The sequence below is a fragment of the Aspergillus terreus genome, genomic scaffold, assembly GCF_000149615.1.
Source record: "Aspergillus terreus NIH2624 scaffold_7 genomic scaffold, whole genome shotgun sequence".
Taxonomy (NCBI): domain Eukaryota; kingdom Fungi; phylum Ascomycota; class Eurotiomycetes; order Eurotiales; family Aspergillaceae; genus Aspergillus; species Aspergillus terreus.
The window spans coordinates 1230373-1258264 of record NT_165930.1 but is presented as its reverse complement, the minus strand read 5'-3'; the positions used below and the strand labels follow the sequence as shown (position 1 = coordinate 1258264).

The 27892-nt window shown below is 51.6% G+C and overlaps 10 protein-coding genes across 10 annotated transcripts; 6 read left to right on the top strand and 4 right to left on the bottom strand.

Annotated features, from left to right (window-relative positions):
• Positions 1-137: 137 nt before the first annotated feature.
• Positions 138-1631, top strand: ATEG_05374 (uncharacterized protein; the record flags this gene model as incomplete). The annotated part of the gene is made up of 6 exons (XM_001214552.1): positions 138-157; positions 213-577; positions 651-793; positions 841-1063; positions 1141-1243; positions 1292-1631. 6 exons carry the CDS (start codon positions 138-140, stop codon positions 1629-1631), a joined length of 1194 nt encoding a protein of 397 aa, XP_001214552.1.
• A 615-nt stretch (positions 1632-2246) lies between these two features.
• ATEG_05373 (asparagine synthetase B family protein) lies at positions 2247-4775 on the top strand (the record flags this gene model as incomplete). Its single annotated transcript, XM_001214551.1, has 5 exons — positions 2247-2406; positions 2468-2923; positions 3112-3366; positions 3420-4519; positions 4683-4775. 5 exons carry the CDS (start codon positions 2247-2249, stop codon positions 4773-4775), a joined length of 2064 nt encoding a protein of 687 aa, XP_001214551.1.
• A 3371-nt stretch (positions 4776-8146) lies between these two features.
• ATEG_05372 (uncharacterized protein) lies at positions 8147-9039 on the top strand (the record flags this gene model as incomplete). Its single annotated transcript, XM_001214550.1, has 3 exons — positions 8147-8475; positions 8533-8628; positions 8679-9039. 3 exons carry the CDS (start codon positions 8147-8149, stop codon positions 9037-9039), a joined length of 786 nt encoding a protein of 261 aa, XP_001214550.1.
• Positions 9040-10706: 1667 nt separating this feature from the next.
• On the bottom strand, positions 10707-12628 carry ATEG_05371 (putative MFS transporter; the record flags this gene model as incomplete). Its single annotated transcript, XM_001214549.1, has 6 exons — positions 10707-11058; positions 11108-11312; positions 11366-11825; positions 11967-12184; positions 12251-12362; positions 12395-12628. 6 exons carry the CDS (start codon positions 12626-12628, stop codon positions 10707-10709), a joined length of 1581 nt encoding a protein of 526 aa, XP_001214549.1.
• A 1434-nt stretch (positions 12629-14062) lies between these two features.
• ATEG_05370 (YeeE/YedE family protein) lies at positions 14063-15116 on the top strand (the record flags this gene model as incomplete). Its single annotated transcript, XM_001214548.1, has 2 exons — positions 14063-14350; positions 14406-15116. The coding sequence occupies 2 exons, from the start codon at positions 14063-14065 to the stop codon at positions 15114-15116; spliced, it is 999 nt and encodes a 332-aa protein (XP_001214548.1).
• A 169-nt stretch (positions 15117-15285) lies between these two features.
• On the bottom strand, positions 15286-16512 carry ATEG_05369 (glutaminyl-peptide cyclotransferase family protein; the record flags this gene model as incomplete). The annotated part of the gene is made up of 1 exon (XM_001214547.1): positions 15286-16512. The coding sequence occupies one exon, from the start codon at positions 16510-16512 to the stop codon at positions 15286-15288; it is 1227 nt and encodes a 408-aa protein (XP_001214547.1).
• Positions 16513-17081: 569 nt separating this feature from the next.
• Positions 17082-17680, top strand: ATEG_05368 (uncharacterized protein; the record flags this gene model as incomplete). The annotated part of the gene is made up of 2 exons (XM_001214546.1): positions 17082-17193; positions 17256-17680. 2 exons carry the CDS (start codon positions 17082-17084, stop codon positions 17678-17680), a joined length of 537 nt encoding a protein of 178 aa, XP_001214546.1.
• Positions 17681-18483: 803 nt separating this feature from the next.
• ATEG_05367 (putative histone h1.3.) lies at positions 18484-19276 on the top strand (the record flags this gene model as incomplete). Its single annotated transcript, XM_001214545.1, has 3 exons — positions 18484-18588; positions 18641-18921; positions 18988-19276. The coding sequence occupies 3 exons, from the start codon at positions 18484-18486 to the stop codon at positions 19274-19276; spliced, it is 675 nt and encodes a 224-aa protein (XP_001214545.1).
• A 1084-nt stretch (positions 19277-20360) lies between these two features.
• ATEG_05366 (FAD-dependent oxidoreductase) lies at positions 20361-22219 on the bottom strand (the record flags this gene model as incomplete). Its single annotated transcript, XM_001214544.1, has 4 exons — positions 20361-21107; positions 21167-21537; positions 21589-21863; positions 21912-22219. The coding sequence occupies 4 exons, from the start codon at positions 22217-22219 to the stop codon at positions 20361-20363; spliced, it is 1701 nt and encodes a 566-aa protein (XP_001214544.1).
• A 1615-nt stretch (positions 22220-23834) lies between these two features.
• Positions 23835-27678, bottom strand: ATEG_05365 (mismatch repair ATPase MSH6; the record flags this gene model as incomplete). The annotated part of the gene is made up of 5 exons (XM_001214543.1): positions 23835-24524; positions 24577-26957; positions 27012-27180; positions 27241-27291; positions 27349-27678. 5 exons carry the CDS (start codon positions 27676-27678, stop codon positions 23835-23837), a joined length of 3621 nt encoding a protein of 1206 aa, XP_001214543.1.
• Positions 27679-27892: the final 214 nt, after the last annotated feature.

Here is a 27892-nt window from a genome sequence, read left to right as displayed (position 1 = left end):
CGCTACCGTTTATTGGGAAACTAATCGTGCGTATACCCCTAGGATACGTATATGACCTTTTGCTCTAACCCATGTAGGGAGCCTTGACCTGCGGACCCATTGCAGAGAAATACGGGCGACGCGTTGCGGTGGCCGTCATGGCCTGTATATGTTTGATGTAAGCATCGACTAAGACCCCAGACACACCAAGAAAGCTAACGAGAGAACATCAGCGGCGTTACGCTGCAAACGTCGGCTACCACCGCCGCCCAGTTTACCCTGGGCCGGATCATCAACTTCGCAATGACGGGGTTTTGCATCGTAGTCACCCCGATCTACCAGTCTGAATGCTCCCCGCCGTCTTTGCGGGGGATGATCTCGTCGACTATACAATTTCAGATTCTGCTCGGGCAGGTCATCTCCTCCCTGGTCAACCTAGGAACAAGCCATATGGATACAGATGCTGCGTGGCAGATTCCCGTTGGTAATGACCCTACTCTTCATCGAGGCTCTCTTGTTAATATATTCAAGGTCTCCAGTTCGTTGTGCCAGCTTTTATGTTGGGACTCTTACCGTTTATGCCAGAGTCTCCGCGATGGTGAGTCGACATATACTACCATGCTCATCTTTTACTTGCTGATGTTACAGGCTCGTCTCTAAGGGGCGTCTAGAGCAAGCACTGCACTGCTTATCCAGGCTCCGCAATAAGGAGGCGGACGATCCGATGATCTCAGAAGAGATCCGAAACTTGCAACATGACCACAGCAACGAATCCAAAGGGCGATGGAAAGAGCTTTTCGATGATGCAAATCGGGTGTGTTTATCAACGCCATTTCCATGATGTCTTGCTAATTGATACAGACCAGGACATGGATTGCAATTCTGGTCATGTTCTTTCAGCAAATCACCGGCCAGGCATTTGTGTCGCAGTACAGCGTGTCCTTCTACAAATCACAGAAGATTGGCGACCCCTTTCTTCTCAATGTCCTTCAAAATATAGTCAGCATGATCTGCAATATGATCACTTTTACATACGTCGACAGTCTTGGCCGCAGGTATGAGAATCTCCCACCCACTCTTCATCGTATGCTCAAATCCCGGCTATTAGGCCTCTGCTACTAGTCGGAAGCTTCCTCATGGCGTCCTTCCTTATAGCGCTAGGCGGGCTAGCCACTACACCCCACCCAAGCGAGTCTCAAAAGAACGCAATGGCGGCGTCTATGATGATCGCGTTCGGATTTTACGGGCTCTCATGGGCGCCGATGTAAGTTTGCTGCGAACGTTTGAGTGACCATCACGCTAAGTTAGACAGCTCGTACATTGTGCTGGGAGAAGTCTCCAACAGCCGAGTGAAGGAAAAGACCAGCAACCTGGCGGTATCTATCTCCGTCATCACCACCTTCATCGTCTCCTTTACCGTCCCCTACCTGACTAACGCACCTTACGCCAATCTCGGGGGCAAAGTGGGATTCCTCTACGGGGGTATCACGTTCGTGTCTGTGGCCGTGGCCTACTTCTATGTCCCCGAATTAAAGGGCCTGTCATTGGAGGAAGTCGACCGGCTGTTCGCGACTGGACGCCCTGTTCGTCGCCTCAGTGGGAGGATGCTGACTCTGGCCCACGATGACGACACGGCAATGAACAAGCCGTAGGATTCCGTCTCCGCTTGGGGATCTCGCTACACCTATTAGATCAGATATCCGATCATTCTGCTCCATGAGAGTTAGGGCTTAATATAGAAGGATTTTACCCATAAGCCAAGCACTTCCTAACATTGTTGAGATAAAGGTGGGGGCCGGGGGGCTCCTTTATAAGACCATGAGGAGCAGAGACGATCGTATGGAGGACGCCGTAAGCGTCAGGCGGACAGTCGGGATTCCTCGGGTCATCGATGTATCGCCAATGCGTCCCAAAATAGCAAAGCCAAACACCTAGATCTTGAATTAGATCGTGATAGCTTGGGCTCGCCAAGCATTTCCATCTTGAGGTCTGACAGTGACAGATGGCCCGGATAAAAAGATCACGAGGCCATCTACCTTCCGGTCCGAATTCGTGTCGGCTTTAGGACGTCAACTCCACCGAAGGAAGCTGACTCACGGTGCTGTACGCATGTTGTAGGCTAATATCGCAGACGGCACAGTAGAAAACTCTGAATGCCGATTTCCGATCATGCAGATCGCTTCTGTATATAAGAAACATTCCTGCCGTATATTGCAGCAGTCTGAGACCAAGACATCTCACTGTTCTCACGAGACATTGCGAACACTATGTGTGGTATCTGTGCACTTATTACCCTGCAGGGTTCTCCCACGCCAACTGAGCAGGAGAACGTGGCCCTGCACAAACAACTCAGCGACAGCTTGGACGTGATTCAACATCGTGGGCCTGATGCACGAGGCGAGTGGGCGAGTGCTGACGGGAGAGTTCGTAAGTCCACCATTATCTCGTCCCGACTTTCATGACTAATACCTTGCTCCTCCAGACCTAGGACATGTCAGACTGTCCATTATCGATCTCAGCCCGGAGGCTAACCAGCCGTTCCACGATGATCAAGACGACGTCCATGCCGTCGTCAATGGAGAGCTGTACGACTATGAGCATTATCGTAAGCTCCTTGGTGATGAGTATGATTTCAAAAGCCACAGCGATTGCGAGACCGTTCTTGCATTGTACAGGCACTACGGCCTTTCCTTTCTCTCCTATCTGCGTGGAGAATTTGCCCTTGTCCTATGGGATGCGCGGCGCAAAGTCCTTATTGCTGCAAGGGATCGGTTCGGAGTCAAATCGCTGTACCATACGGTCATCAACAACAGACTTATTGTTGCAACGGAGATGAAGTGCTTCAAGGCATTCGGATGGGAGCCTGAATGGGATGTGCAGAGCTTCCGGGAATATAGCTGGACGTACGGCTCCGGCACGTTCTTCAAGGATGTCAAAACGGTTGGTAGATGTCTTATCGTCTCCATTCGTGTACTGAGCGTTTCTAGGTTCAACCAGGGCACTACATCATCAGCAGAAGCTTTAGAAACATCGAGGATGGTGTATTCTGGGACGCCGAATATCCCGACAAGGTATAAAGTGTCAGGACATACTTGTTGGCCAGACATCTAACAACATCCTAGAACACGGTAGATCACCGATCCGAAGCGGAAATGATCGCAGGAGTAAGGGAACGTCTCATGGAGGCAATCCGTCTGCGACTTCGAGCCGATGTACCCCTGGGAATTTATCTCAGTGGGGGCATTGACTCATCAGCGGTGGCAGGGATGGTTGTGCATCTTGTGAAAGAAGAAGGCGCGCGTCTGGGAAACGATGACAGCCAGATCCTGTCGCGCATCAAATGCTTCACAGTGCAGTTTGACAAGGATAGTGGAGTGGATGAGTCCGGTAGGAAGACGTTACCTCTATATGCAACGGCCTTGATGACTGAGGTTCACCAGATATCGCCCAACGTACCGCGGAGTGGCTCGGCGTCGATTTTCACCCTGTCCCGATAGACGAAAATGCCATGGTAGCCAGGTTTGAGGATCTTGTGTGGCATAGTGAAATTCCCCTGCCCGATATCAACGGCATTGGGAGACTTGCCATGGCGGAGACTGCCAAAGCGCACGGGATCAAGGTCATCCTTACAGGTACGGATACTTCTTTTGAGCCTCCATGTTGTTTCCGCTCACGAGTTTTCTTAGGAGAGGGATCCGACGAGCATTTTGGCGGATACGCGGATCTGACCAGACAGTACTTCCTTGAGCCCGACCCCTCGTGGCCATCGGGCCTGCTGTCTGATGCCGAACGCAAGGAGGCGCTGCAAGTCCTCCAAGGAGATAGTGGGACGGCTGGAGTGGAATTTACGAAGCGGAAACTGCCCGAGTCCGCACGGCGGATGTTGAACAACACGACTATGTTCAGCCGTACCCTGCTCCTAGGTGCTTTACCTTTCGCACAGTGGACGAACGCGCACACTGCAACCGCACCCGAGACCGGCATTATGGAGAGCCTAGATGGAAGAACGCGCTATGCGATCGCGAATCGCTGGCACCCCCTTCACGCAGCGGAGTATATCTGGACGACCGGTTATTTTCGGACTTTCCTACTCCGCTATCTTGGGGATAATGTCGACATGGTTCATCATGTCGAAACTCGACCGCCGTTCCTGGACCACCACTTGACCGAGTACGCCAACGGCCTTCCACCGAGCGTGAAGATCAAGTATTCGCCAACGAATAAGACGGTGGTAGAGAAGCATGTCTTGCGGGAAGCGGTTCGACCCTTCGTCACAGACGAGATATACAAGCGCAAGAAGAAGCCGTATCTAGGGCCAACTCGGTTTCAAGAGAATGGTCCGCTGCATCAGTTGATTGGCCGTCTCACCTCGCAGGAAAATATAGAAGCGCTGGGCTTTGTGGATTGGCAGCGGACAAAGGAGCACGTTCATAAGGCGTTCGTGGAAAAGAATGGGATATCCTTGCGGTACGCAATGATGGCTGCTCAGTTCGTTGTCCTATCTCAAAGATTTGGGGTCAAGAGAGCTACTCCTTGTATGGTATGAGGTTGGTCAGAGCGGGCGGAGGCTGGACGAGGCTGGAGGCACCTGCATGAAGCGATTGTTTTCACGGCCCCTCCGAGAAGATCAGGTGTATCCATACCAAATTCAGGCAGTGCTTTTCAGGAGTAGTAAATAGTCCATTTGGCGGGCTGACACAAAGTCGTACAACGCAGCGAGAAACCAGGCCTTTGATAAGTCTACGTCGATCGTCGCGTTCTTGCTCTGCTCAGAGGTGGAGCGGGATGGTCGTTAGGACTGGACATATGCAGTTATTCTGCCTTGGTGTACGGTGTAAGTGGTATCGTCGATGTGATGGGTCATCTAGGCTGATCACGAGAAATTGTCGGGCTGTCTGCTGGGTGATATCTGTCACGAGAGTCGATTGTTAGCTTGATAGCCTGTCCCGTGGACACTCTTTCTGTGATGCGCACCATTGGTATGTGGGTTTCCGTTGAGATCTCAAAGCCATTGAAGGAATAGAAACAAGTTCGTTTCAGTCAAGTTCAGGAGCTGAACTGATCCTCAATTTTCTGGGACTGAACTTCCACGTGTATTCAGGGGTCGACCTGCCTACATTGCAGTTAGCAACTCCACGTGGCTTACCTCAGCTGCAGATTACCATCGCTGCGGTGCATTATGGCACCGCTTGGGGCCGACAGGATCGTCCTTTTGGCGCAAGGATTCCGAAATCAAATCCAACGTTTGGTAGACCCACTGGGCTCACCCCCCGATCTGAACAGGTACTGATCTTCCCGCCTCGGAAGGTTACCGGCTCCGACGACCGTTGACTACTCGGGGTAAGGAAACAAACTCTTGTTGATGAATTTGAACGAAACAGCCCCGAACCATATGGGGTGTCTTGTGTCCGTGGTTACTAATCCGCAAGAATGTGCGTCACTGTACAGGAGAGATGAGCACCCAAGCTCTCCAGAAGAATATCACTCACGTGCGCATCCATGTCCGATCGACATAGCAAACGGTCGGACTCTCTCCAATAATAGGGGGCCACCTACCGCCCTCTCTTCTCCATTTTGGGGTAGCTGCAGTCCCTCACTCCTGGTGGACGGGTCACCGGAAAGGCTGGACTCAACAGCTAGGAGATGTACCTGTACAAAATAGGCGGGTGGCGTCCGGGTGGCGTCCGGGAGGCCCGACCGATGGACTGGGATAATGCGGCGATTCAGAGAGTTATTTCGCATCACTCTCTTTCCAATTGGATCCAGCTTTACTCAACACGGCATACATCGCGATCTCCAGGTCAAAGCCAGCAGCGTATCATGCCAAGCCGTGGCCAGTTCGAGGTAAATAGAGTGAAGCTTATCCGGCCGGAAAACCCCCCGAAGTGAGTTTTACTGGTCCATCGGAGCGGGTGGATTACGCCATGTGCAGGGATCTAAACCCTAAATTGCGGGCCTCGCAGCCCGGACCGAAACCTTGCCTGATCGACTTTAGTACGGAGTCCAGGTACTCCGGAGTAGTTACTCTACGGATGCAGGGGGGATGATCTACGAACTAAGCCCCTGTCTCACTCTGGACTGCAGCGCATCACAGAACTAACGCGCTGACAGGCTCCGAGGAACCCCCGACTGACATGGTGACGAAGCTTCTGGTCCACTTTGCTGCAATCCGTGCTGCAGCATCGGGATCTGGTTCTCCGTTCTCCTGGGCCCGATAGGAATAGGTAAAGGGGGGGGCTCGAGCAGGGCTGTCCAATAGTTAGCAGTCGAATACGGTGCAGAAGGTAACTTCCAAGCAGTGATGACGGGCGGGTCCGACCTTGGAGTCCAAGCTTACGGAGTACCTGTACGTATCTGCCAACGGCGCGGCAGGGTATCTGATCATGCGGGAAGTCTGGGCCCCCATCCGAGATAGAAGAAAATGGCGGGCTACTCCGATGGCTGAGGTTCGGCGAGGGGACTTTTTTACCGGCTTCGGCACCGCCGAAGTGTACGGAGTACGATTTTCGCCCATTATGGCATACTCGACGATGCTTCCCTAATTGGCATAGTGCAGTCTCATATGTAGATAGAGCTAAGTTAATTATGCTGCGTAGGGTGGATTAGTCGACCGTTGGTTGCCAATATACGCAAAGCAGATGTGCAACGCTAATTCAATTCGCCTTGCTCCGTATATCTACGGAAGTATGGCCAGGATTGGGCATTATTATAAGGCTCCGAGATTATATCACGGAACTGCCTTCCACCAAACCAGTGAGCTGGAAATTGACCTAGCTCGACTAGTGGAAGAGAAATTCATACATCTAGCATGCCATTCACCTCGGAGGGATATGTACACGATTGGCACAAGAAGAAATGGTACTACCCACTATTGGGCACTTCAGCCCCAGTATTCTGACTCGTATACACCGGCAAATCTGCTAGATTCAGACCATGCTAACAGAAATATCTATTAGCCGTCTACCAGGTTCGCCAATATGTCGATATGTCAAGGATAAGTAGCGAGTCGGACTGTCTCTTGATGTTGCTTAGTAGAAGACAATAGGATAACTAACCATAGCACAATGCATAATTATGCAGATAAATCTTCAGTTAGCTAAGAGATGTCTAGGGATAGTGGACCAATCCGGCGTATTTCCGTTAATCCCTGTCGTGATCGTCTCGCCCTATAGTTCTATAGTAGACCAACTATGGCTTGCCACCTTCGGAACTGGTGCAGAAACTGTTCATGAGGTCCGATGGCTGTTTTTAGGGGAACCTCATGTATTCTACATAGTGCGCGCTTACAAGAGCAGGTGGATCGATCTACTAATTGTGTCTATCACCATTTGCCCGCCTGGCGCTGACTTGCTTGTGCTGACCGTTCCTCAGGAATAATTCTCCGAGGATGAACCGACCAAGCCATCAGGCTGGTGGAAAGGTTCCGCATTGACCCACTGCTATTCCAGCGTGAAACCAGCATGCCTCTAGTTCGCTTTCTAATAGTACTAACGCATAGATCACCATCCTCAACATAGCTGCCATATGTCCTTGACGATTCTTCCTCCCTGGCTTTTCATCCAGACAGATTCATCTATGTCGTTTCTTTATCCCAAGAAACCTCATAGCCCTGATGCCTCAACTCCGGACTCGGCGCAGTCTTTCTCATGATGATTTCGAGACGATAAGCGATGCGCTGGTCATATTTGGCATGATCGCCAGTACGGCCGCGGTGACCGTTCATACCTATACGAGCGTGCGTATTATGCGCGACTTTGGAGCGCAAAATAGTAAGCTTTTTCCCGGGTATTTGGCGGATCAATAGCTAACGACACCAGTTCTCAGTATTTGCTCATGGGTAAGTGGCCTAGAGATGTACACAGGCGAGTTGGACACTTACTCGATGCTAGGTCTTTGCCGTTGGGCTATATGCACTATATACCTGTTTGTGACCTTTCCCTCGCTGCAGTATCTGCATTCGCTGATTAGATTTCTTCGCCTTGGTATAGGGAGTTTCCGAAATGCAGGGCTTGGGCACCATGAAGCCGATCTCACTCAGAAAGACATGGATACTCTCACAGTGGTAATGTTATCTGACACAGTTTACATGCTTGTACACGATCGCTAACCGACTTAGGCACTTCTCGCTATTGTGTCGGTTTTCATTCCAACGATGTGCATGGCCAAAATGAGCATGATAACCCTCTATTATCGCCTCAACCCCTTCGGCACCATCTGGAGAGTGTCAGTCTTAGCCATCGCCATTGTCATCGTTGTTCCCACCCCGGTCTTGGTTCTCCTGTACATCTTCGGCTGCAAACCAGTGGCCCTGGCATGGAACCCGGAGGTCGGCCAGGGGCAGTGTATCAGTCGTCTTGGCATCATGTTCACCAGTTCGGTGTTAAATGCTTCCACTGACCTTATGATGGTCTTGATTCCGATTCCCCTCATCCGCCAGTTGCAAATGCCATTGTTTGTTAAGGTTGGAGCATTGGTGATGTTCTTTCTGGGTTGCATGTATGCACACCTACCCTATCTCTGTAATGCTTGTGGCTGACCGAATACAACACACAGCACGATAATCACCAGCATATTCCGTGCAATCGCCTTCGGTGATCTTTTCCATCGGTCAGATCAATCCTACCATATGGCGGTTCCCATCCTCTGGGCGTGAGTTCTCCCGCGCTATAATTGCAGAAGCCATACTCACGCCACGCCAGGAACGCGGAAACCACCCTAGTTATTATCTGCGATTGTCTGCCGTCCTTCCGTCGCTTCCTATCACACATGATCGCAAACTCCGGCTCGAACGCGTCAGGAAACGTCAGCAGACGTCTCGGCAGTGTCGGAACTGGCAACGCACCACAGCCGGGGCCAGGAAATGATTTCGAAGACGATGTGGAACTGATCCGCCGCGACGCTGGTAGCACTATGAGGATAAATCGGACGGTTGAGCTGAGTATGACATATCAGCAGAAAGAGGTGGATACGAGCGTGCATTCTATCCCAGACTCTTCGTTCTTGAAGGGACCGAGCCCGAAGCATAGTTCGACAGATATGAGGGGGCACGTCATTGTGTGATGTGATCTTAGTGGACATGCCCTAATGCCATGCCTAGCGCAGTCGCTGGCCACTTTCTAATATGAATCGATGATTTAGATGTGTGGTGAGGTAGCTAGTCTATCCCGAATGTTGATGGGACAGGACAGCAAGTATAGAGAAGGAGCTGGAACTCCCCCCATCATTTCTTTGGCAGATGATCCAGCAGTCGACTAGTGAAACAATAATTGATTTAATTACCCAGTTTAACTAGCCAAACCCGCATGGAAAAGGTTTGATTTTTCAAATCAATCTAGCTCTGTCATTGTATACCTCAAGTGCTATGAGACGACGGGCTACTGTTGAGGAATGCACGATCATGTCTGCTCCGACCTCAACCCCACCACGAAATAACTCCCTTTGACCGTCCTTGATGCGCCAGACCCCATCAACCTCACAGATAATAGGTTCCTTCTTCCAGGTCCCATATATCCCCAGCCGCAGCATGACGAAGAAACCATTTTCTCGTGTCCCAAGATCGGTATCTTTGCCCCCCGCTAGAGTACAGTCGAAGAATATATATGCATCCTGGCCGTTGGGCCAGATGTGAGCTACCCTGCCTAGCATGCCATAACCACCCTAAGAAATTGTCCTGTTCGCATAGCCAGTCGACGAGCGCTTCGTAATCATCATCGTGCACCGCGAGAACCAGACGTTGCAAACGAGGAAGAATGACTTGGCTATCGCTGTCTGATAACTCATCGTCAGAAGAGCCCGATGGTTCTGGAATAATAGGATCGACGAGGACAAGGTGTGTCAAATTTGGAAGCTGGGAAAGCGTTTCCACGAATTTGTCGCAAGCGAGCTCGGACTCAGCCAACGCAAGCCTGCGAAGATTGATCCAACGAGGCGTTCTTTTGGTGGCGGATTGCAGGGATTCGGGAATGCAGCTGATGTCGCAATCGATGGAACAGAAGTCTTCGATCTTTGTGAGGCGAGCAAGTGCCCTCCGAAGGAGCCATTCATGAAGTTTAACTCCATTAGAGCAATCCCACATATCGCAGGTACAGAGGACAAATCGTGTGAGGGAGCTTCTCATCTTCTTAGATAGCGTTGTGAAGAACCGAGCTATGAAAGGCTCATCTTCCCAATCCTCCTTACACAGACTGAGAATGAGGTTGGGTGCTGAAATGCGTCCACGATTATTCAAGCTGATCATACGGAGACGGTCTTCTCCATCAATGCAGACAGTGCTTCAAGAGAAGACCTTTCGCGACTTTGGAGATCGATTTAGAAACGCGGGTCAGGCTGAGCAAGGTTTTCGTAACTGGATCCGAAGCTGGAAACGCGATAGGTGGGTTCGGTGGGATCACGAAGTTGATGATGAGAATGATCAGCTCTAGTGGCAGGTTCATCGTTGAGAAATTGGAGATAATCTGTCCGGTCAGATTCGTATGGATAGAGGAGGCGTGTGAATGGAGGAGGCGTGCGAATAGAGGAGAGAAGATTGCGAGTGGATGGAGAGATGGAAAGGAAATAGAGATGGTGAAGTGATCTGTGAGGTGAAGTTGAGAGTGGAAATCAAGGTCAGGACGAGACAATCCTTTACCCCTACGTCATGTCCCCTTCAAGGTGACCTGAGATGTTTTCAATATGAATGTTGCCGTGGATTAATCAAAAAGTACTTTTATGGCGTATGTTTTCAACGACTACGAATTGTGTCCAGTCACCGCGCCCCAAATATATGCAGCCCAGCTTCCCAGAGTCAGGAGCATAAGGAAACTGAAACAGCATATCGAAATCCACCAGCTCCGTCGTTCATGAGTCACAAGGTGCTTTTCGCGAAGAAGGGCAAAGAGTTCACCACCTCTTATGATGCGTTGCTTTCGCGTCCACTGCAACGGAGCCAGGTTGGGACTGAACTGGGCTCCCACAAAGATGGCCAGACCGACGACTACAGATCCCACCGCGAGGAAGAGGTATACCCTCACCACTCGGCGGTAGGAGTCATTATCCGCGTCTTGGAGGGCTCCTGTGATGATTCGGATGATGATGCTCATGCTGTAGTTTTGTTAGTCGTTACCTTCCGTGTAGGTTTGCTGAGACATACGCATTATTCATGGTGACCTTCAGTGCATAAGCGGATCCAAAGACTGACTGGTTCCATAATGTCGTCCGGATGCTGTCAATGATTGAGGTTGGCCCCAGGGTGCTTGCGATAGCATAGATGCCAAAGGACGCAGCGGTCCCAGCAGAGGTACTGGCAAAGTTTACGAGAACCATGCTGAGGAACACGCCCGTTCCGCAGACCAACACTACACTAGTTAGCTTTCGACCTTTAAATGGCTATGCTGGAGAATATACTTACTGACTGTGGCGCGATGTCCGAAGATATCGATGAAGATACCCAGAAACGGCACCAAAAAGAAACCTGCCAATTGGCTTGCATAAGCACGCATCGCACAATAGGATTGATATTCCTTACCAGCGTATTGAGCCAGAGCACTGTACCAGCCTGCCGTGATTGAGCTGACATTGAATCGCTTCTCCGCCAGCTCGGTGGAGTTCTGGCTGAAGACCAGCGCGGTACTAGTCTGGAATATGGAAAACGCCATGACCGACCAAAACATCCATGGAAGTTGGAAGATCTTCCGAAACTCAAACTTCTTATTTTTCTCCGTGAGAGTCTCGCCTGTAGCCGTATCCTGGCGTCCTCGATAGTGGTTGTTGCAGTATCTGTTGAATGCCCAGAACACCACGGTAGCAGCGTTCCCAAAGAGATTCATGAACACAGAGGTCCAGAATACCCACGCAAAGTTTCCAGTGTTCTATCCTGTCAGAATGGGTCTGGAATATTCAGTCGGCCATTCTTACCTTGGAGATGACATTTGCTGTCGATTTGCCAACGAAGCCACCAATCTGATGCATATGAGCTCCTGGTCCTCGATGGTTCCATGGGATCGACGTACCTTTCCAATGGCCAGTTCAAACCCGAGAGTGGACGCAAACCCTCTACTCGGCGGGAACCAAGAAGAGAACATCTTGTATTGGGCGATCTGGGTCGCAATATCTCCCAAGGCGAGAATGACGCGTCCACCAATCATGAAATTGAACGATCGGACTGTCGTTGCGGCGGCGACGAGAATCGATCCAAGGGTATAAACGGCCGTACCGGAGATGATCATTGCTGGCGGATAAAGCACTCAGTATAAGCAGTAGGAGGCGGGGAAATAGGGGACCAGGTGAGACATACCAGCGCCTCCCACCCGATCTGTGATAACACCGCTCGGAAGAAGCAACAGCGTCGCCATGAAGTCCTCACTAGCCTCGAGAAGAGAAAACTGGGTATTGGAAATGTGAAGGTCCTTGTCGATTATCAGCCACCCGTCATCCAAACCATATCGATTCGTAAAACCTTTTTCAGTGTGCTCTTCATGGCCCCCGTAACACCCGAACTCCAGTGCGATGCGAAGCTGATACACGAGATGAGGAACACCGCAAGCAATTTGGCCAGCAGCGGCGGGGGCTTTCTGCTGTCGACCGAATCGTCATCTTGCTTATCTTTACTGGGAATCGCCGGCTCCTCAGTAACTTCCAGATCCGTCTTTGGGACAGGTTCGTTGGACGGCATGGTGTGCATTGAGCTGGTGTCCGTCCACTAGACAGAAAAAAAGATCTCAGAACCCCGCTGGGGAGGCTCGTTATATATGGCATGATGGAACGCGTGTCTCCGTGGTCGGAATTGGAGGCCCAATTGACTTCGGATCAGATAACCCCTCGAGAGGGAATTCCGATCCCACTAATTCCTTCATTGGGTAGAGTGACCGTGGTCAGACGGGAGATAGCTGGTATTTTGTTTGTTCTAATGCGGCCGATTTCCGAATAAAAGACGTAAAAGGCTCGGCATGGGGGCAGTGGATGGCCACGAGTGGAAGAATTGAAGAATTGGACCTTGGAAGCTTCCCAGAGTGGACTAACGCTGCAGCGGGGCGTTGATTGATAAGATTTGGTTCTCGGAACCTGTCCGAGACCTTTTCTTCTGGTCCGATGAAAGTTGGTTTTGTTGTCTTGGAAGGGAAGAGATTTTGGCAAGGCATGAAAAGGATGGTGGTAAGGAGTAGTGGTGTAGTGGTGTAGTGGTGTTATTTAGAGAGAGGCTAGTGTATATATATATGCGCATGAGGTCAGTGTACGAAGCCAACAGCATTGACCACTTCCAGGTTCCCATTGCCCATTCCAGATCCCGGAAGCCTCAGACTTGACTTATGAACTCAAATAAATAGCCACTTGGAGAGAAAAAAAACTCAAACATTCAGTTAAGGAGATAGGTGATGCGACTTGTGTCTCGCGCGAACACATTCCGCGTCGATATTATTGGAGTTACAGGCACTGTCTCTCTGAGATAGCATAACAGCTTTAGCTCTGCATACCGGCTACATTACTGAGACGCAAGGGTCGTGCATAAACCGTTTATTGTATCCGCAGCATGGACCAATTCGCCTGCACCCTCAGGTAGGTAGATCATAGCCCTGGGTCTGATCTACCGCACGCTGCCCACAGACGACACTATCAATGTGATTAAGCTTATATCAACCTGGAGAGGAACCGAGAACAATCGCATGCAGATCTCGGGGACCATTGCAGCCTGAGGCAACGAACCACCGATCCCGGCAGTCCGGACTGGCTGACGTTTCACCAACTATGCGCAGTGTTCTTTCTTCGGCTCCAGCCGCTAAATTCCCCAGGTACAAAGGTCCAAAGGTTCCCAAAAAGTTCCATTCCCAGGACAAAGCCTGGCATCAACAGGTCATGCATTCCCGACCCAGTGTTATCGAAACCTTCTTGCTCGGCTCGGGGACCATAAAAGGTCTTGACGCAATGATGGACGGAGAGTGCTGGTCCCCGACCCATACTCTGGTCGGCGACTTCACTCAGAACCAACGTCGGCGACATGAAGCTTCTTTCGCGGACAGGTGGCAACTCGCGCTAATGGACAATGACCTCTACGATGTCTGAAACGACTTAAAGAATCTATCATTCACTTCATCTACGCTGATCTACCGCCATGTTCACCCCCGTGCATACGTCGCTTGGAGCCCTGATGCTCTTCCAGGGCTCCTCCGGCCTCCTCCTTCACAATGGCGCGGTCTTCGGTATCTCGTCGCTGCTCTCGGGCTGTGTCTTCAACCCGAATCGGGACAACGTGCCTATCATCGCCGGCTTGATCTCCAGCGTCGCCCCCATCTACCTCTTGATACCATCGTTGATTCCGTCCTATCCAGCCGCACCCAACTCGCTGGTATCCTTCGCATCGACGGTAGGAACCGGTTTCTTACTTGGCTGGGGAACAAAGGTAGGCCAAACCATCACTGACTGAGAGATCGCGGGCTCTAACAACGGGATTCTAGAATGGTCGCGGTTGCACCTCCGGCCACATGCTATGTGGGCTCTCGCGTCTCTCGCCGCGCTCCCTGATTGCAACAGCCATCTTCTTCACAACCGCGTTGCTCACGGCCAACTTTGTATCCGGTGGCCAGAACATCCCGCCGTGCCCATCCGGGGTTCCGTGCTATACGCCGACATATCCCTCCTCCGCAGAGTTCATGGTGATGGCTGCGACGACGGCCTTGACCTTCCTCACCAACTATGTGATCGTTCCCCGCACCCTCGACCGATCGGAAAAGTCGAGAACCATATATTCGTATCTAGCGGGCCTGCAGTTTGGACTGGGTCTCTTCTTCTCCGGGATGGCCGATCCGGCCAAAGTGCTTCGATTCTTTGCGATCCTGATAGATCCCTCTCGGTGGGACCCTTCGTTGGCTCTCATTATCCTCTTCGGAATCGGTCCTTCGCTCTTGACATATCTGTCAAAGAAACCAGGACAGAAGACAGCCGACCAATCCGAGAAGCCGGAGAAGCCTACCCTATCGGAGAACTGGAGACTCCCGACTGCGACTGTAGCGGACATTGATTGGCGGTTTGTTACTGGGGCAGTAGCATTCGGAGTCGCGTGGGGATTGCGAGGCGTTTGCCCGGGACCAGCTGTGCTTCGAGCTGTTTTGCAGCCTGTTTGGGGTGTCGCGGAAATGGCCGGGTATATGCTGGGAAACCTGGTGTAGAGAGTTGAGTGGTGTGACAGTGGATTAAAAACTGTGCAGACGGAAAATATCAGCGTGGCTCGCGAGACGCCATGGGAATGACCTATGTGTAACATGTGTAACATAGATTGTACGAGACGTGGGACAAGACGGGCGATAGTCATTCTTCTTTTCGATTTTGAGGTAACGCTTACAACTCAGTTTTTTTGTTGGGCTGCTTAGAACCATGCATTGAGCGCTTAGTCCCTGTGTCCTGCATCGAGGGATCCTTGTTGGTGGCGCTCGGCATGAAGCCCTCGAGCTCCATCCACTCAGCGGCAAACGCGGTTATCAGCGTACCCCAGTCTTCCACCGTGTCCAGGTCAAGATGTTCCCCATCGTCCGGGATGCCCTTCATGTTATGCCAGACGACGGGAAAGCCGCGAGAAGGCGAAGCGTCTATGACATGCAGAATCTCAACCCCGCGCCTTAGGAACGGGATATGATCATCTTCAATTGCAAAGCCCATCGGTATCTTATCCTCGGTTTTGGCCACGTCGAGAAACCAGGGCGTCCCTGTTGCTTCATTAGAAGACTTGAACTGTTTTAGGTCCCGAAGACGCTTCTCCAGATTGGCCAGCTTCAGGTAGGCCCAGTGTGTTGTTGGGAAATAAGACTGAATGCCAGGATCCTTGGCCCCAAGCAGATCCAAAAGAACAAACAGGGATATGGAAGATAGAGGGGTCTTGAAAGTGGACATGACAGGATGCATTTCTGCGTCCCACTGTTCTGCCAGGGACCGAGCGCCGTAGAGAGAGTCGGTGTCGGTCCATTGGGCAAACGCCTCTTCGCCGTCCAGAAACAGGAACTGGATTCCTCTCTGTTCCTCCAGGGCATGCGCATGGCCTTCTGCTTTCATCGCCTTCCATTTCTCTGTCAAGGCGCTGTCGATGCTCCGCATCGCGTGCATCATGATGGCGCAAGGAGCAGCGCTGTCCGTCGCGCCGATGAATCCCTCTGGTGTATATTTACTATCGTAATGCGCGACAATGGTCAAGCGGCTGACATCGCCTGGCGCAGCCCATGGGGGATCGCGCGACGCAATGAGATTAATGAACGGGACTTCCTTCCCATTCGACACAGGTGTGGTAGAAGTGGAGTTCTGGAACTGGATATTCCAGTCTGGGAGGGTCGTGCGTATAAAGTTCACAAAATGATTGAGCACCGCAGTTGAGCCCGCGGTCCCCGACACACGGGGAATTAGAATCGGCGACAGCAACGCGCCGTTGTGTATATCGAAATCATTGTCCGGCCGAGGGAGTGATTTTAGCGAGGCGTCAGAGAGATCTTGATAGGCTTCGCTAGGAAGCAGTAGAAGAAGAAGCGTAATACATAACGAGAGGAAGGGGCGGAAAAGGCCACCGTTACGAGAAGACATTATGCTCCGCAGTGTCGAGCTCGTACCGCGTCTGAAGCAAGCCCAGCTCGACGCTTGGGGATTTAGAGACGTCGCAAGACAGCAGCGAGTGCAAAGCGACCGACAACGGCGAGATGATGGGAAAGATGGAGTGTGTTGTTGACAGGTAAATGACGGGAGATGTGCACTGAAGATACGCCGGAGTAGATGCGTGCCAAGCCCCGATGGGTCACGTTTCGGAGATCTCCCTGTTGATTCCGTCATGCCGATTATTATTTCTCGCTCCTCCACCATTCACATCATGTCGTCCATTACGAGGTTCCAGATCCTCTTCCACCCCCAATTGCGCACGTCTCTTCCTCGAACGGTACAAAGAGACCTCCGGAGCCGATTGTTTACTCGCTTGAAGACGCAGAATGCCTTTCGCGCGGCCCCGGAGACTAATGCGCGCAACGCACCCGCACAACATGCAAAGACCACGATAAGACGAGGTACGAGGAACTTGCTGATTCCCCAGTATGTGTCTGATGGTGTATGGTACAGGGCCACCGGAGCGCATATTGATCTACAGTGGTGGAACAGGCAAGACGATGTTCCTGAGCATGTTGCGTCTCACGACGGTCTTCTTGTTCGGAGTAAGCTGCGTAGTCGTTGCGCCAGGGTTTGACGGACCAGAGTTTCCGTGGTATCTTCCGGCAGCGAGTAAGTTCTGAAAGCCTCTACAATCCTTGAACAAGCTGAGATTGACTCTCCGCGTCCTATAGTTATTGTCGGTGGCTCCCTACCCATGCTGTTCGTCGCCTATACAGCTGCTCCCTATGTCAATTTTGTACATCTTGCGCTTCCAGTCTTTGCTCGACGATCCCGCGAGCAGGCCATTCAATATGCGAAAAATCTTCCTCCGACGGCGACCCTCTACATCAACACCATGCGATTTACAACCATTCCGCGACAGACCGAAGTGCAGCTGGGAGATCTGGTCCGCGACAGGAAACTGTTTCGCCCCATTACGTTCCGCAACACGAACCCCAAACCTGTCCCCTGGTGGCAGGGGCGTCCGCTACGAGAATTCTACGCGGATGAGAAGAGTAAGCCCGGGAGGCAAACTTCGGCATTCTATCCTGAGTTGTGGGAGCATGTATATCGACGGATCCAGTCTAACCAGCCAAAGACAAAACACGGGAAATGAAATGCAACTCAGCCTTTGATTGGATTCTACCACATAATCGTAGGGCAGCTCAGTATAGCCCTTCAGACATTCCATGCTTCTGTGGGAACTATCCGTTCAATGGAGAACTTCTTCGTTAGAGGCCCTTGGGGACCAAACACGCCTACGAGCATGCCCAAGCCATATCTGACGCTTGCTTCAACCGGCCATCACCATCGAACGGACGTCACCCTCCAGAGTCAGGTTCTGGTCATCTTGCGGCCTGTTTACCTTTCTTAACAATTGATGCAAGGCTTTTGAATGCGAGGGAGCTATTGTAATTACGGGCGTCTAGACAGTAGCCTGGTATACCTCCGAACAAAAGCACCCAAGAGCAGCCCTCCAACATAGGTGGTAACAAGAGAAGGTGGATATGTAGTTAGTTATACCACATATCACCAATTCACCCTGGTTCTTCGGTAATACTTGGGGGAATACTATTATAGAACCCACTAAATAGTTTCGAACCTGTGGTCGTCTTCAGTGAGACCTATGTCAATACTCCCCTTGACATCACTCTTCTGTTTGTGCCAGAGAGCGTCGAACATCTCCTTCTGCCCACTTCTCTTCCTCGCCTCACTAGATCCTCCCTCACCACCAACCCATACCAACTTCTTCCCTCACTCATCTTCTCCATTCTCAGACTGACCCCGCCATACACCCCGTCTCTCTTCTTCGTCTTCTTCACTTCTCATACTTCTCTTCCCCTAAAACTCCCTCATCTCCACACCTCATCAACCTCTACCTCTACCACCGTCCTGTCCACTGAACCACGTCTCATCAAAATGGCGTCCCCCGTGAAGAACAAGCCAGGAGAACTCCTCGGTCTGTCCCTGTCCGAAGCACGCCTCCTCATTCTCGGCACGCTCTGCACTGACGAGTCTGGCAAGGTATGTATCACCACACTCTACAAACCTGTCCTACACGATTAACAACTGCCAGGTGGATTGTGAGAAGCTCGCCAGAAAAGGAAACTACAAGAACGCCGCCTCAGCCGGCACATCCTACCGCACCGCGAAGCGCAAGCTCAACGACCTCAACCCTCCTGATGGCCAGGATGCCGCCGCAACGCCCAGCCCAGCCAAGTCCGTCGCGACCCCAAAGAAGGGAAAGGGAAAAGCGAAGAAGGATGACGCGACTCCGGGCGCTGGCAACGACGCCTCCCCATCCAAGCCGAAGCGGCAGAAGAAGACCCCAGCCACGCCTGTGAAGCTCGAGAACAGGTGCGTTTGTCACCGGGCTGATAAATATGATCGACTCACTGAATTTTCTACTGATTCCAGTGATAGCGAGGACGACAATGACGTTATGAATCCCGAGCTGAGCAGCCCTACCAAGGCCAGGGGCGCAAAGCCTGGCAAAGCCCAGCCTGCGAATCCTGTAAAGCTTGAGTCTACCACCGCCGACACTCCGAACTCTGCCACCAAAGTCGGCCCCGTGGTCAAGGCCGAAGAGGGTGACTCTGGACTGATGGTCTCCAGCGACGACGAATGGGTCAACAAGCCTCTTGATACCGAGGCGGAGTGGAAGGCCATGGAGGAGAAAGGCCATGTCGTTGAACCGAAGAAGGAAGCTTGATTGCTACTGGGGATGCTCTACTATTTTCATGCTATGTTGCTCATCGACCCCTGTTTTGAAAGCGCCCATTCCATACAAAAATTGGTGGTGATGCATACATCGGGCTGCGTTCTTTTGCGAAAATAGATCTGTTCATAAGGATGGGCATAGGCTGTTGCACAAATAATCCTGAGTTTCTCATTTAAGAAGTATTTCCACCGCAAACATTGTCCTGACATCATACCATTCACCATGGCTTGAATGAACCATGATTACATCCTCCCATACCAGCAGGAAAGAACACCGTCTTACTCGAACAGACACTCCCAGATTCAAAATATCACCCACGAATATCTGCCAGGTATTCCTCTCTCCACGCCCAGCCGATGGCGAAGGCAGCACCAGGACCCAGTACAACCGTCGCCACGGCCATAACCAAGCCGACCTTGAACAAGGAAATATCAATGCCATACAGCTGAAGATCGCGGAACGACAGGAGGACCCAGATTAAACCGCTCGCCATAGCAAACACCTGATCATACTGCAGAAACCGGCGGATAGCCGCCGCAAATGAGTCTACGGGTGCAGCATAGTCGATCGAAGGCAAGAAGATGTCTGAAAGAGATACGTTCTCTGGTGCAGTGAGACACACATATGAGAATACCGCGGCAGAAATGACAGTAAGGAGGATGACGACCAAACGAATGTAGGGCATATCGGGTCTCCGCGATTTGCTGGCGGGAGCCGAACTGGGTAACGTCCGGACAACCGCGAGGAGAGGTATTTGTGCCACAGGGACGAGCAGTGGGAAGAACTGCCAGACTATGTTGCTGAGCTGTTTGTCTAACAGTGTCGGAGCAGAAAAAGAGGCCCACAAAGGCAGGTAGTAAGCCACCATGAGAGCTGGGAGTAATGTTTTCACTGCGGAGAGTCGGACTGAGGCATGGTTTGCCACAAGGAGGGCCTGAAGAGGTGATTGCAGGAAGTCCAGGAGGAAGTAAACAGGGGCGACTTTGCCGATGCCCCTCAACTGGAATGCAATCCCCATCGCCACAGGACTGTATATCCATATCAGTATCACGTACGACATTGTCGGGTATGAGACTCACAGGAGGACGCCGGGCAAGCTATGTGTTCGACGATAGCTCTCCAATAGCCAGATTCCGTATAGCGGCCCCAAGTCGGTGAGGAATGAGAGCATCTGTGACCGGGATATCGGATCCGAACCACTAATAGACGGCAGAAAACAAGTAGTAAGCCTCCCAAGAATCGTATCCAGGATTTCCTTGTGGAAGATGGGTCGGAGCAAAGGGACAACCTCCCCGTTGACAGATTCAAATGAACCACGGGAGATCAGGGGCTGTGCGTGAGTCTCGAGAGGCTCGATGTCCATAGCGACACAAGCTCCAACAAGATACACAACCAAAGGAACGGACCACAGGAGCCGTTTCCACGATGAATCCTGCTGCACGTTCCGGTATCGTCTATCCGCAGGTATCGGGCATTCCTGGGAGACTCTCGGAATCGGGAGATACTCGAGCACTTCTGTTCCAATGAAGGTTGCGCAGGCCCTATCGATGAGGGTACGACTCATATATGGTAGCAGATAATAGGTCATCAGTTTATGCTTCAGCGTAGCCCACGTCTCGAGCCGGGTAAGGTTGTTGGCGTTCGCCCAAATATCCTTCGCTCGCGGTTTTCGTGCAACGGCCCACGCAGACAACGCGCCACGGAGATCGCTCATATTGTAGGATGAATCCGGAGCAGCGTCGATGAACTTTTTGAAGCAGTTTGCTAGGCTTGCTGCGCTCTCGATGGCAGTGTTTCCCCCTTGGCCCATGTTAGGAGTCATCTTCATGTCCAAGTGGTCAGTGTTATATCAGAACGTCGAAGACGTGATTTACTACATACCTTGTGAATGGAGTCGCCAATGCAGGCCATCCGATCCCATGTCCAGTGCCGATAGAAAGCCTCCTCAAGAGGCACATAGGCAGTGGAGACGAGATTACCATAGACGTCCCGAAACAGCACATCATGGGTGATGTTTATATGGAGGTATTTCGAGACGTGTTTCATCTGCTCCTCAGGAGTAAATCGTGGAATGTTTCCCAGAGTATACTTCCGATCCATTTTCGCGAAGAAAAACCAAAAGACACGATCATTTTTCCCGACAATAGTCAGAGTAGAAAAGTCCTTGCTGAACGTCCGATGCATGTCCCCAGCGTTAAGCCCTTTGGTGGCTGTTGAGATGCCAAAGACGCACGAATACACCGATATCATTTCTACCAAGTCAGTACGACAGTCAAACACAACGGAATCAAGTTCTATCTTACCGTCCTTCTCACGGGCCACGGTATGACTTAACTGCTGCTTCTCCATACGATTCCACATCTCACTTCGTATCCTGCTATGGACCCCATCGGCTCCAACGACCACATCCCCCGTCCATTGACTACCATCGGCGCAGTGAACGACTGCCGACGTCGCTGTATGTTCCACCCGCACGGCTTTCGTGTTGAGGAACACCTTGGACTTATCCTGGGCAAGATGGTCATAGAGAACTGCCAAAACCTTCTGTCGGTCAAGGAAAGAGACTGGGTAGCCATGTCTTCATTTGATTAGCAGTTACGCGTGCCATTTCCCTCATCCAACCCACCTTTCATGCATAATAACGGGGCCTTCAGTCTCAGCAATCATCTTCCCAGATTTTGTCCAGTATTTCGTGCTCTTCAGCGGCTCTATCTCCTTGCGAATGTCCTCGAAAACGCCCAACTGGTCGAGAATTCCGCAGCCAGAGGGGAGTAGGCCAATCGAGGCACCGACCTGGGGCGCGATCTCACCGCGAGATTCCAACACGACATACTCGATGTTGTATTTTCGCAAGGCATGCGCAAGTGTGAGCCCTGCGATCGAACCGCCGACAATAATGACCCGAAAGTCCTTGCGTGGTCTTTGTTTATCCATCCTGCCACGATCCGGGGGGTGTCGATGGGTGAGAGAAATTCCTGTGTCCCGGATGTGAGGTCTGGGCCACAGATTGAAATATGAACCCCCCGGTCCGGCGTACAATCTCTCTACCGACAAGGCACGGCCATCCGGAAAACGGACAGTAGCCCGGATTTACACGCACTGCATTGCAGCGGAGATAGTGCTTACATTATTGGCCGTTCTTTCGGTGGATGAAGCTAACGATGAAACCGTCATCCGATGGGTTTGACTCGCCTGAAACCACGCATCTATTCGCAGTTTCGTATCAGAGGCATGTGCTTCTTGCGTGAGCCATCAGTTCCCACGTCGTCGGCTATAGCATTGCGGGAGAGGAAGTCCCATTGCGCTCCGGAGTGGTGGGTCACTTGATATTTATCTTGGGATCTGCGTGGAGGGGGAGGGAGCGAGTGTCAATCTCTATCTCCGCGCAGTGCTGGGCATACGTGCAATCTTGGACACGACGTGGCACGGTCAGCCCCATGAGTCTATTCTCACCTGAAACGAGATATGCCAGATTCCTCCAGGCCCCTAGCACAGTATACGGAGTACGATTTGTCCAATCGGCAACCAACCACCCGCCAATGTACGGAGCCGACCGACGAAGGAGAGATTGACATCGGCAAGGTGACACGTCAAGTTATCCAGACCGCGCGTTTGGCTGGGATGACCCTGCATCATGGCCGCATCAACACCGGAGCTTCTGGCGGACTTGGTCGGACAAAGACTAGCTGACTGCCGTTGTGCGACTTTTCAACTTGCTTCGCTATTCATTGGATAGCTATTGTCGCCCAATTCTGTCCTTCACAGAGAAATGGCGAGGGTTACTATGTTGTCAAACTACAACTACACCCATATATTACACTTCACGTACCACTAAGAGCCAAGGCACTTTTTGGTAGTGTAACCGTTATTTTGGCTCGACATATGTCCAAGGACGGCGTTACGGCTGGCCTGTAATTGCGTTTTGGCCTACCGCGGGCTGAAATCCTGGCCCAGTTTCATGCTGTTTGAGCTAGTCAATGAATCTCGTATCGGACTGGACACATCTGGCCAGTGTCCGAACTGCCGGTGTCAGTGTCATGTCCGCGGCGGCAGTGCGGTCAGATGCCTACAGTAGGTATCATCCGCTCTTGGTGATCAGACATGCATAATCGCCGGTGAAGACGCTGGAGATCGTGCATAGAATATTGGTTGCTCGGCTAAGTAGTCCGTAGATCGCTTACACACATGATGGGACAACGATGCCGCGGAGAAATAGGCTACACCGCCGGAGTGTCAAACAAACTGACTTAAGAAGGATGGGATCTAAGCAATCTGATACACAACCCTGTATGGAGATGGGACGAGAACATATATCAGTAACACAACTCTACTCCCAGGCGCCTCATCCCAATAGTATAGCCGAAATGCGCGAATATAATATATTAAGACCGTCTTTCACCACGCAGAGTCCGTCAAAAATATCCACATAACAATGGCACAGTTGAGAAAGGTAACAGGGCCGTCTACCAGACCCCAGACCACAAAAAGAAACATATAGTAGAAAATCCACAGACATATAAAAGCACATCGTCTTAATGTGCTGCCATAATCACAGGGCTTCAATGGCTTTGCAGAGCACCTCCAAGCTTCTATCGGTCACCTCCGTGTCGGTATCGGCTGTGGACTCCCGAAGCGCCCAGGCAATGTCGCTCCACCAGCCGAGTCCGATCAAACCGCCGCCCTTGCGCCGCTCCAGACTCTCCTTCAGGCGACTGGTGTGCTCCCATTGCTTCGCGGCAACTTCAGCCCGCTCGATCACCTTATCGGGGATGCCGCACATAGCAGCACAGTGCATACCGAAACTGCCCTCTGCGACGCCATCTTCCAGTTTGTAGAGGAAGGTGATGCGGCGCTCCTCATCGTCCACATGGATTTTCATCCGCTTGGGCGCAATCTCAGGATGGCCTTCGAATTCTGTGGCAAGGGAGTGGTAGTGTGTTGCGAAAAAGCCCAGGGCCCCAATATGAGTGGCAACATGGTGCAGCACCGCTTGAGCCACAGCCACGCCGTCGTACGAGCTGGTACCACGACCCAGCTCGTCCAGAATAACAAGGGATCGAGGTGTGGCCTCCGAGAGGATCTTCTTGGTTTCCGACAGTTCGACAAAGAACGTAGATTGAGCGGCGAAAATGTTGTCGTTTGCACCAAGGCGTGACATGATCCGGTCGACTGGGGTCAATCGCGCTGACTGGCAGGGCAGATAACAACCGATCTGAGCCATAATCACAGCAACGCAGGTCTACGGAAAGCTAGTCAGCAGAAGCAGCTTCATGCAGTCGAAACAAACATACCATGCGAAGAACCGTGGATTTACCGGCTGCATTAGCACCGGTGAGAAGATCGATGTTGGGACGAACACCTCCCAGCTGGATATCATTGGGAATGAAGTCGTCTACAGAGGAGACCAGGCACGGGTGACGCAGTTCCTCAAACTCAAGAACGCTTCGCTCATCATCAACGAACACTGGGCGACAGCTTGGCTGGCCCAGGGACGCGGAGGCTTTCGCAAGACTGATCAGGCAGTCCAGCTGGGACACGATCCTGACGGCCGCCAGCCAGGTGGCGTAATGCTCATCAAACCGCGCGTAGAATCGACCAGCGACCTCTTTCACGATCTGACTGTGAGTCTCTTGGGCCTCCTGCAATTTGCGAATGAGAGTCCGCAATTCGGGGAAGTAGTAACGCTTGACCTGCTTGGTCGCCGACATCTGGTCCCAGTTCTTGGGTATACCCTTCACCTTGATAGGGACTTCCATCTGATATATCTCCTTTCCATTATCCCTATAGCAGATAGCTGTTGATCCCAACTCTTTGCGGACTCTCTTGAGGAGGTTGTCCAGGTCATTGTGCAGTTGGGAAATGTTCGCTTGGGAGTTGTCAAAGTCTTCTTCGACTCCTAGCTTGGGCACCAGAATCCCATTGTCACGGGCTTTGCTCCGGTCAAAAGCAGTTTTCCAGTACTCAAGCAAGTCATCCAGATTAGGCATCGCGTTGATCAACTGTCCGATGACCCCTTCTCCGGAGCCGCTCTCCTTCAGGAGGCTCATAGTATACGCAATTTGCTCAAATCCCTCTAGCACTCGCAGGAAATCTTGGGCTTTGCAGTTCGCGGCATGAACTCGGGAGATGAGACGTTCAAGATCAGGCATCTTGGTCAACTGTGAAGAAAACTGGTCCCTGACACTAGGGTCAGCGTTGAGCGCATCGACAGCATCTAATCTAGCATTGATCTTCTTCGCATCCACCAAGGGATGGCAGACCCATTGCTTGAACATGCGCTTCCCAAATGGTGTAATGCAGCGGTTGAGGAGCTGGAAGAGTGTGCCATCAGAGCCACCGTCGAAGGAGTTGGCAAAGATTTCCATATTTATAAGTGTTTGGCCGTCCAGCACCAGGCTGGATGCCTTCTTTATAGGATCGTACCACGAGAAGTTACCGATGGTGATCAAGTCACGGTCGAGTTTCAACACCCGGAGGTATTGCACCAGGGCTCCAAAAGCAGACATGACCAGCTCCTTATCTCGTGCAACTCGGAGCGCTTCAGGCCATGCCTTGAGATTGTCGTCATCTTCAGAAACAAAGTACTCGCTGACGTCGAGCTCCTTGACTGTGATATCGGCCTCCCAGAACTCTTTTCCTGGCTTCAAATAGTTCCATATCGTCGTGGGGCCCGTGTTGTTTTTCAAAATGCGCAGCGCCTTCGGAGAGATAGTCGACTTCTCAAGGAGAAGTTCCTGAGGACGGGTTTGGGCGACAAAGGTTTCGAACTTTGTCATGTCTGCATCGTCCATCAACTCGGACATGAAGAATTGTCCCGTCGCAGTATCAACAAAAGCCAGTCCAAAGGCAGGATGGTCATCTATGATGGCTTCCTTGATAGCGACACAAAAGGTCGACATATCGTCGTGCAGCATTGAGCCCTCGACGAGGGTACCGGCCGTGAGAACACAAGACAGCTCTCTCCGAATAACTTTGTCCTCTTTCCCTCCTTTCTTGCCATCTCTCTCGCGCATTTCCTTGCCCAGGGCAGATTCAGCTTGATCCACACGAGCGATCTTGTATCCTTTTGCCACGAACTGGTTCGCCCAGTGATCCAAACTCATCTCAGGAACGCCCACCATTCGCATGTTGACACGGTCCGTAAGTTTCAGGTCAAATAACTGGTGACCAATAGTCGCGTCGTTCTCGTAAAGTTCATAGAACTTGCCCTTCTTGAAGAAGACAACAGTGTCCCAGAACTTTTGCTTGATCTCCCAGTATTGCTTCTCGAATGGAGAGAACTTTGACCAGGCCAGGGGAGGAATATAGATGGTTCGAGGATCATAGTCTGGGTGACCAGGGGGGTGCCCATCGATGTCACGAATATTCGCTAACCAAGGATAGCGTTGCTCGGGTTCCGTAACATGAGCTTTTTGTTTGACGGTGCCGGAAGATGGCTTCGAGGATGGTACGGTGGCTCTTTCTTGACGAGGCTCTTGGTTATCGGGGTCATAAGTCCACTTGAGGGCCGTGCCGGATGTAGCTTCAGGGATGTCCAGGTCAATGTCCTCGTCGGGTGAGCCCGCAGGCGGTAGAGACGAAGACTTGGGCTTTGGCTGAGACGGCCGTTTCCGCTTTTTCGGTTGTTTTACCTCCTCGTCCGAGTCGTCGGCAACGATGAAATCGTCCATTTCTGAACCCTGTCAGTACTTCGTCTATACAATCCCAAACATGACACGCGACTTACCATCATCCGAATATCCCGCATCGCCACCATCTTGATCAAACTCCTCGTCACTTTCTGGCGATACCTTTCTTCTTTTCGGACGATTGTTCTTTCGGCCTGGACGGAAAATCTGCTCGTCGTCATCCTCTCCCTCGGAGTCAGACTCCATATAGTTGACCTGTTTCTTCGCCTGTGGATAGTCAGCTCTTGGTCAAAGTCGAATCAAATGAAACAGCAGTATACGACATACCCGACGCGATGGAGATGATGTTTTCTTCTCTAGACTCTCGCTGGGGCTCTCCTACCAGTCAAGCATGTCAGTAATATTACAAACACTCTCCTAGAAGGAAGGCCATACCCTTGCCTTCTTCTCTTCATCTTCCTCTTCTGGAACAACTAAGTCACTACTGGGAACGGGAGCCAGGTCTTGAGAGAATTTAGGAGCACTCTTCTTCTTGTCACCCTTGGCTGATCCGTTCGCGGAGCGCTGCTCCGACGCGCGCTGTGCAGGAGAGGACGCAGGTCCTGCATTGCGAGCAGTCGACGGTGTTGACGGCGACGACTTTTGGAAAAACCCGAGGATTGATTTCTGGTTCTTCATATTCTGGGTGCTGGAGGTGGATCGTTTCAGCGCTCCGGACGGAGGAGTCGCAGTAGGAGGAGAGGAGGCTGGGGGTCCTCTGGCCATGCTGAATGATGGTCCGAATATATGGATTATAGAGGAGCTGCAATCATTCCGATGGGGATAGAAGTCAATTCGAAAAAAAAAAAACTGGCGAAGAAGACGAGCGTGGGTGATGGGGTTGAGAGCGAATGCAAGAACCCCAGGGCGGAAATGCGATGGATCCAATTCGGGGCGGGAGTCGCGCGTCGACGCGTTGAGTGGTTCGGCCTGAGGCATT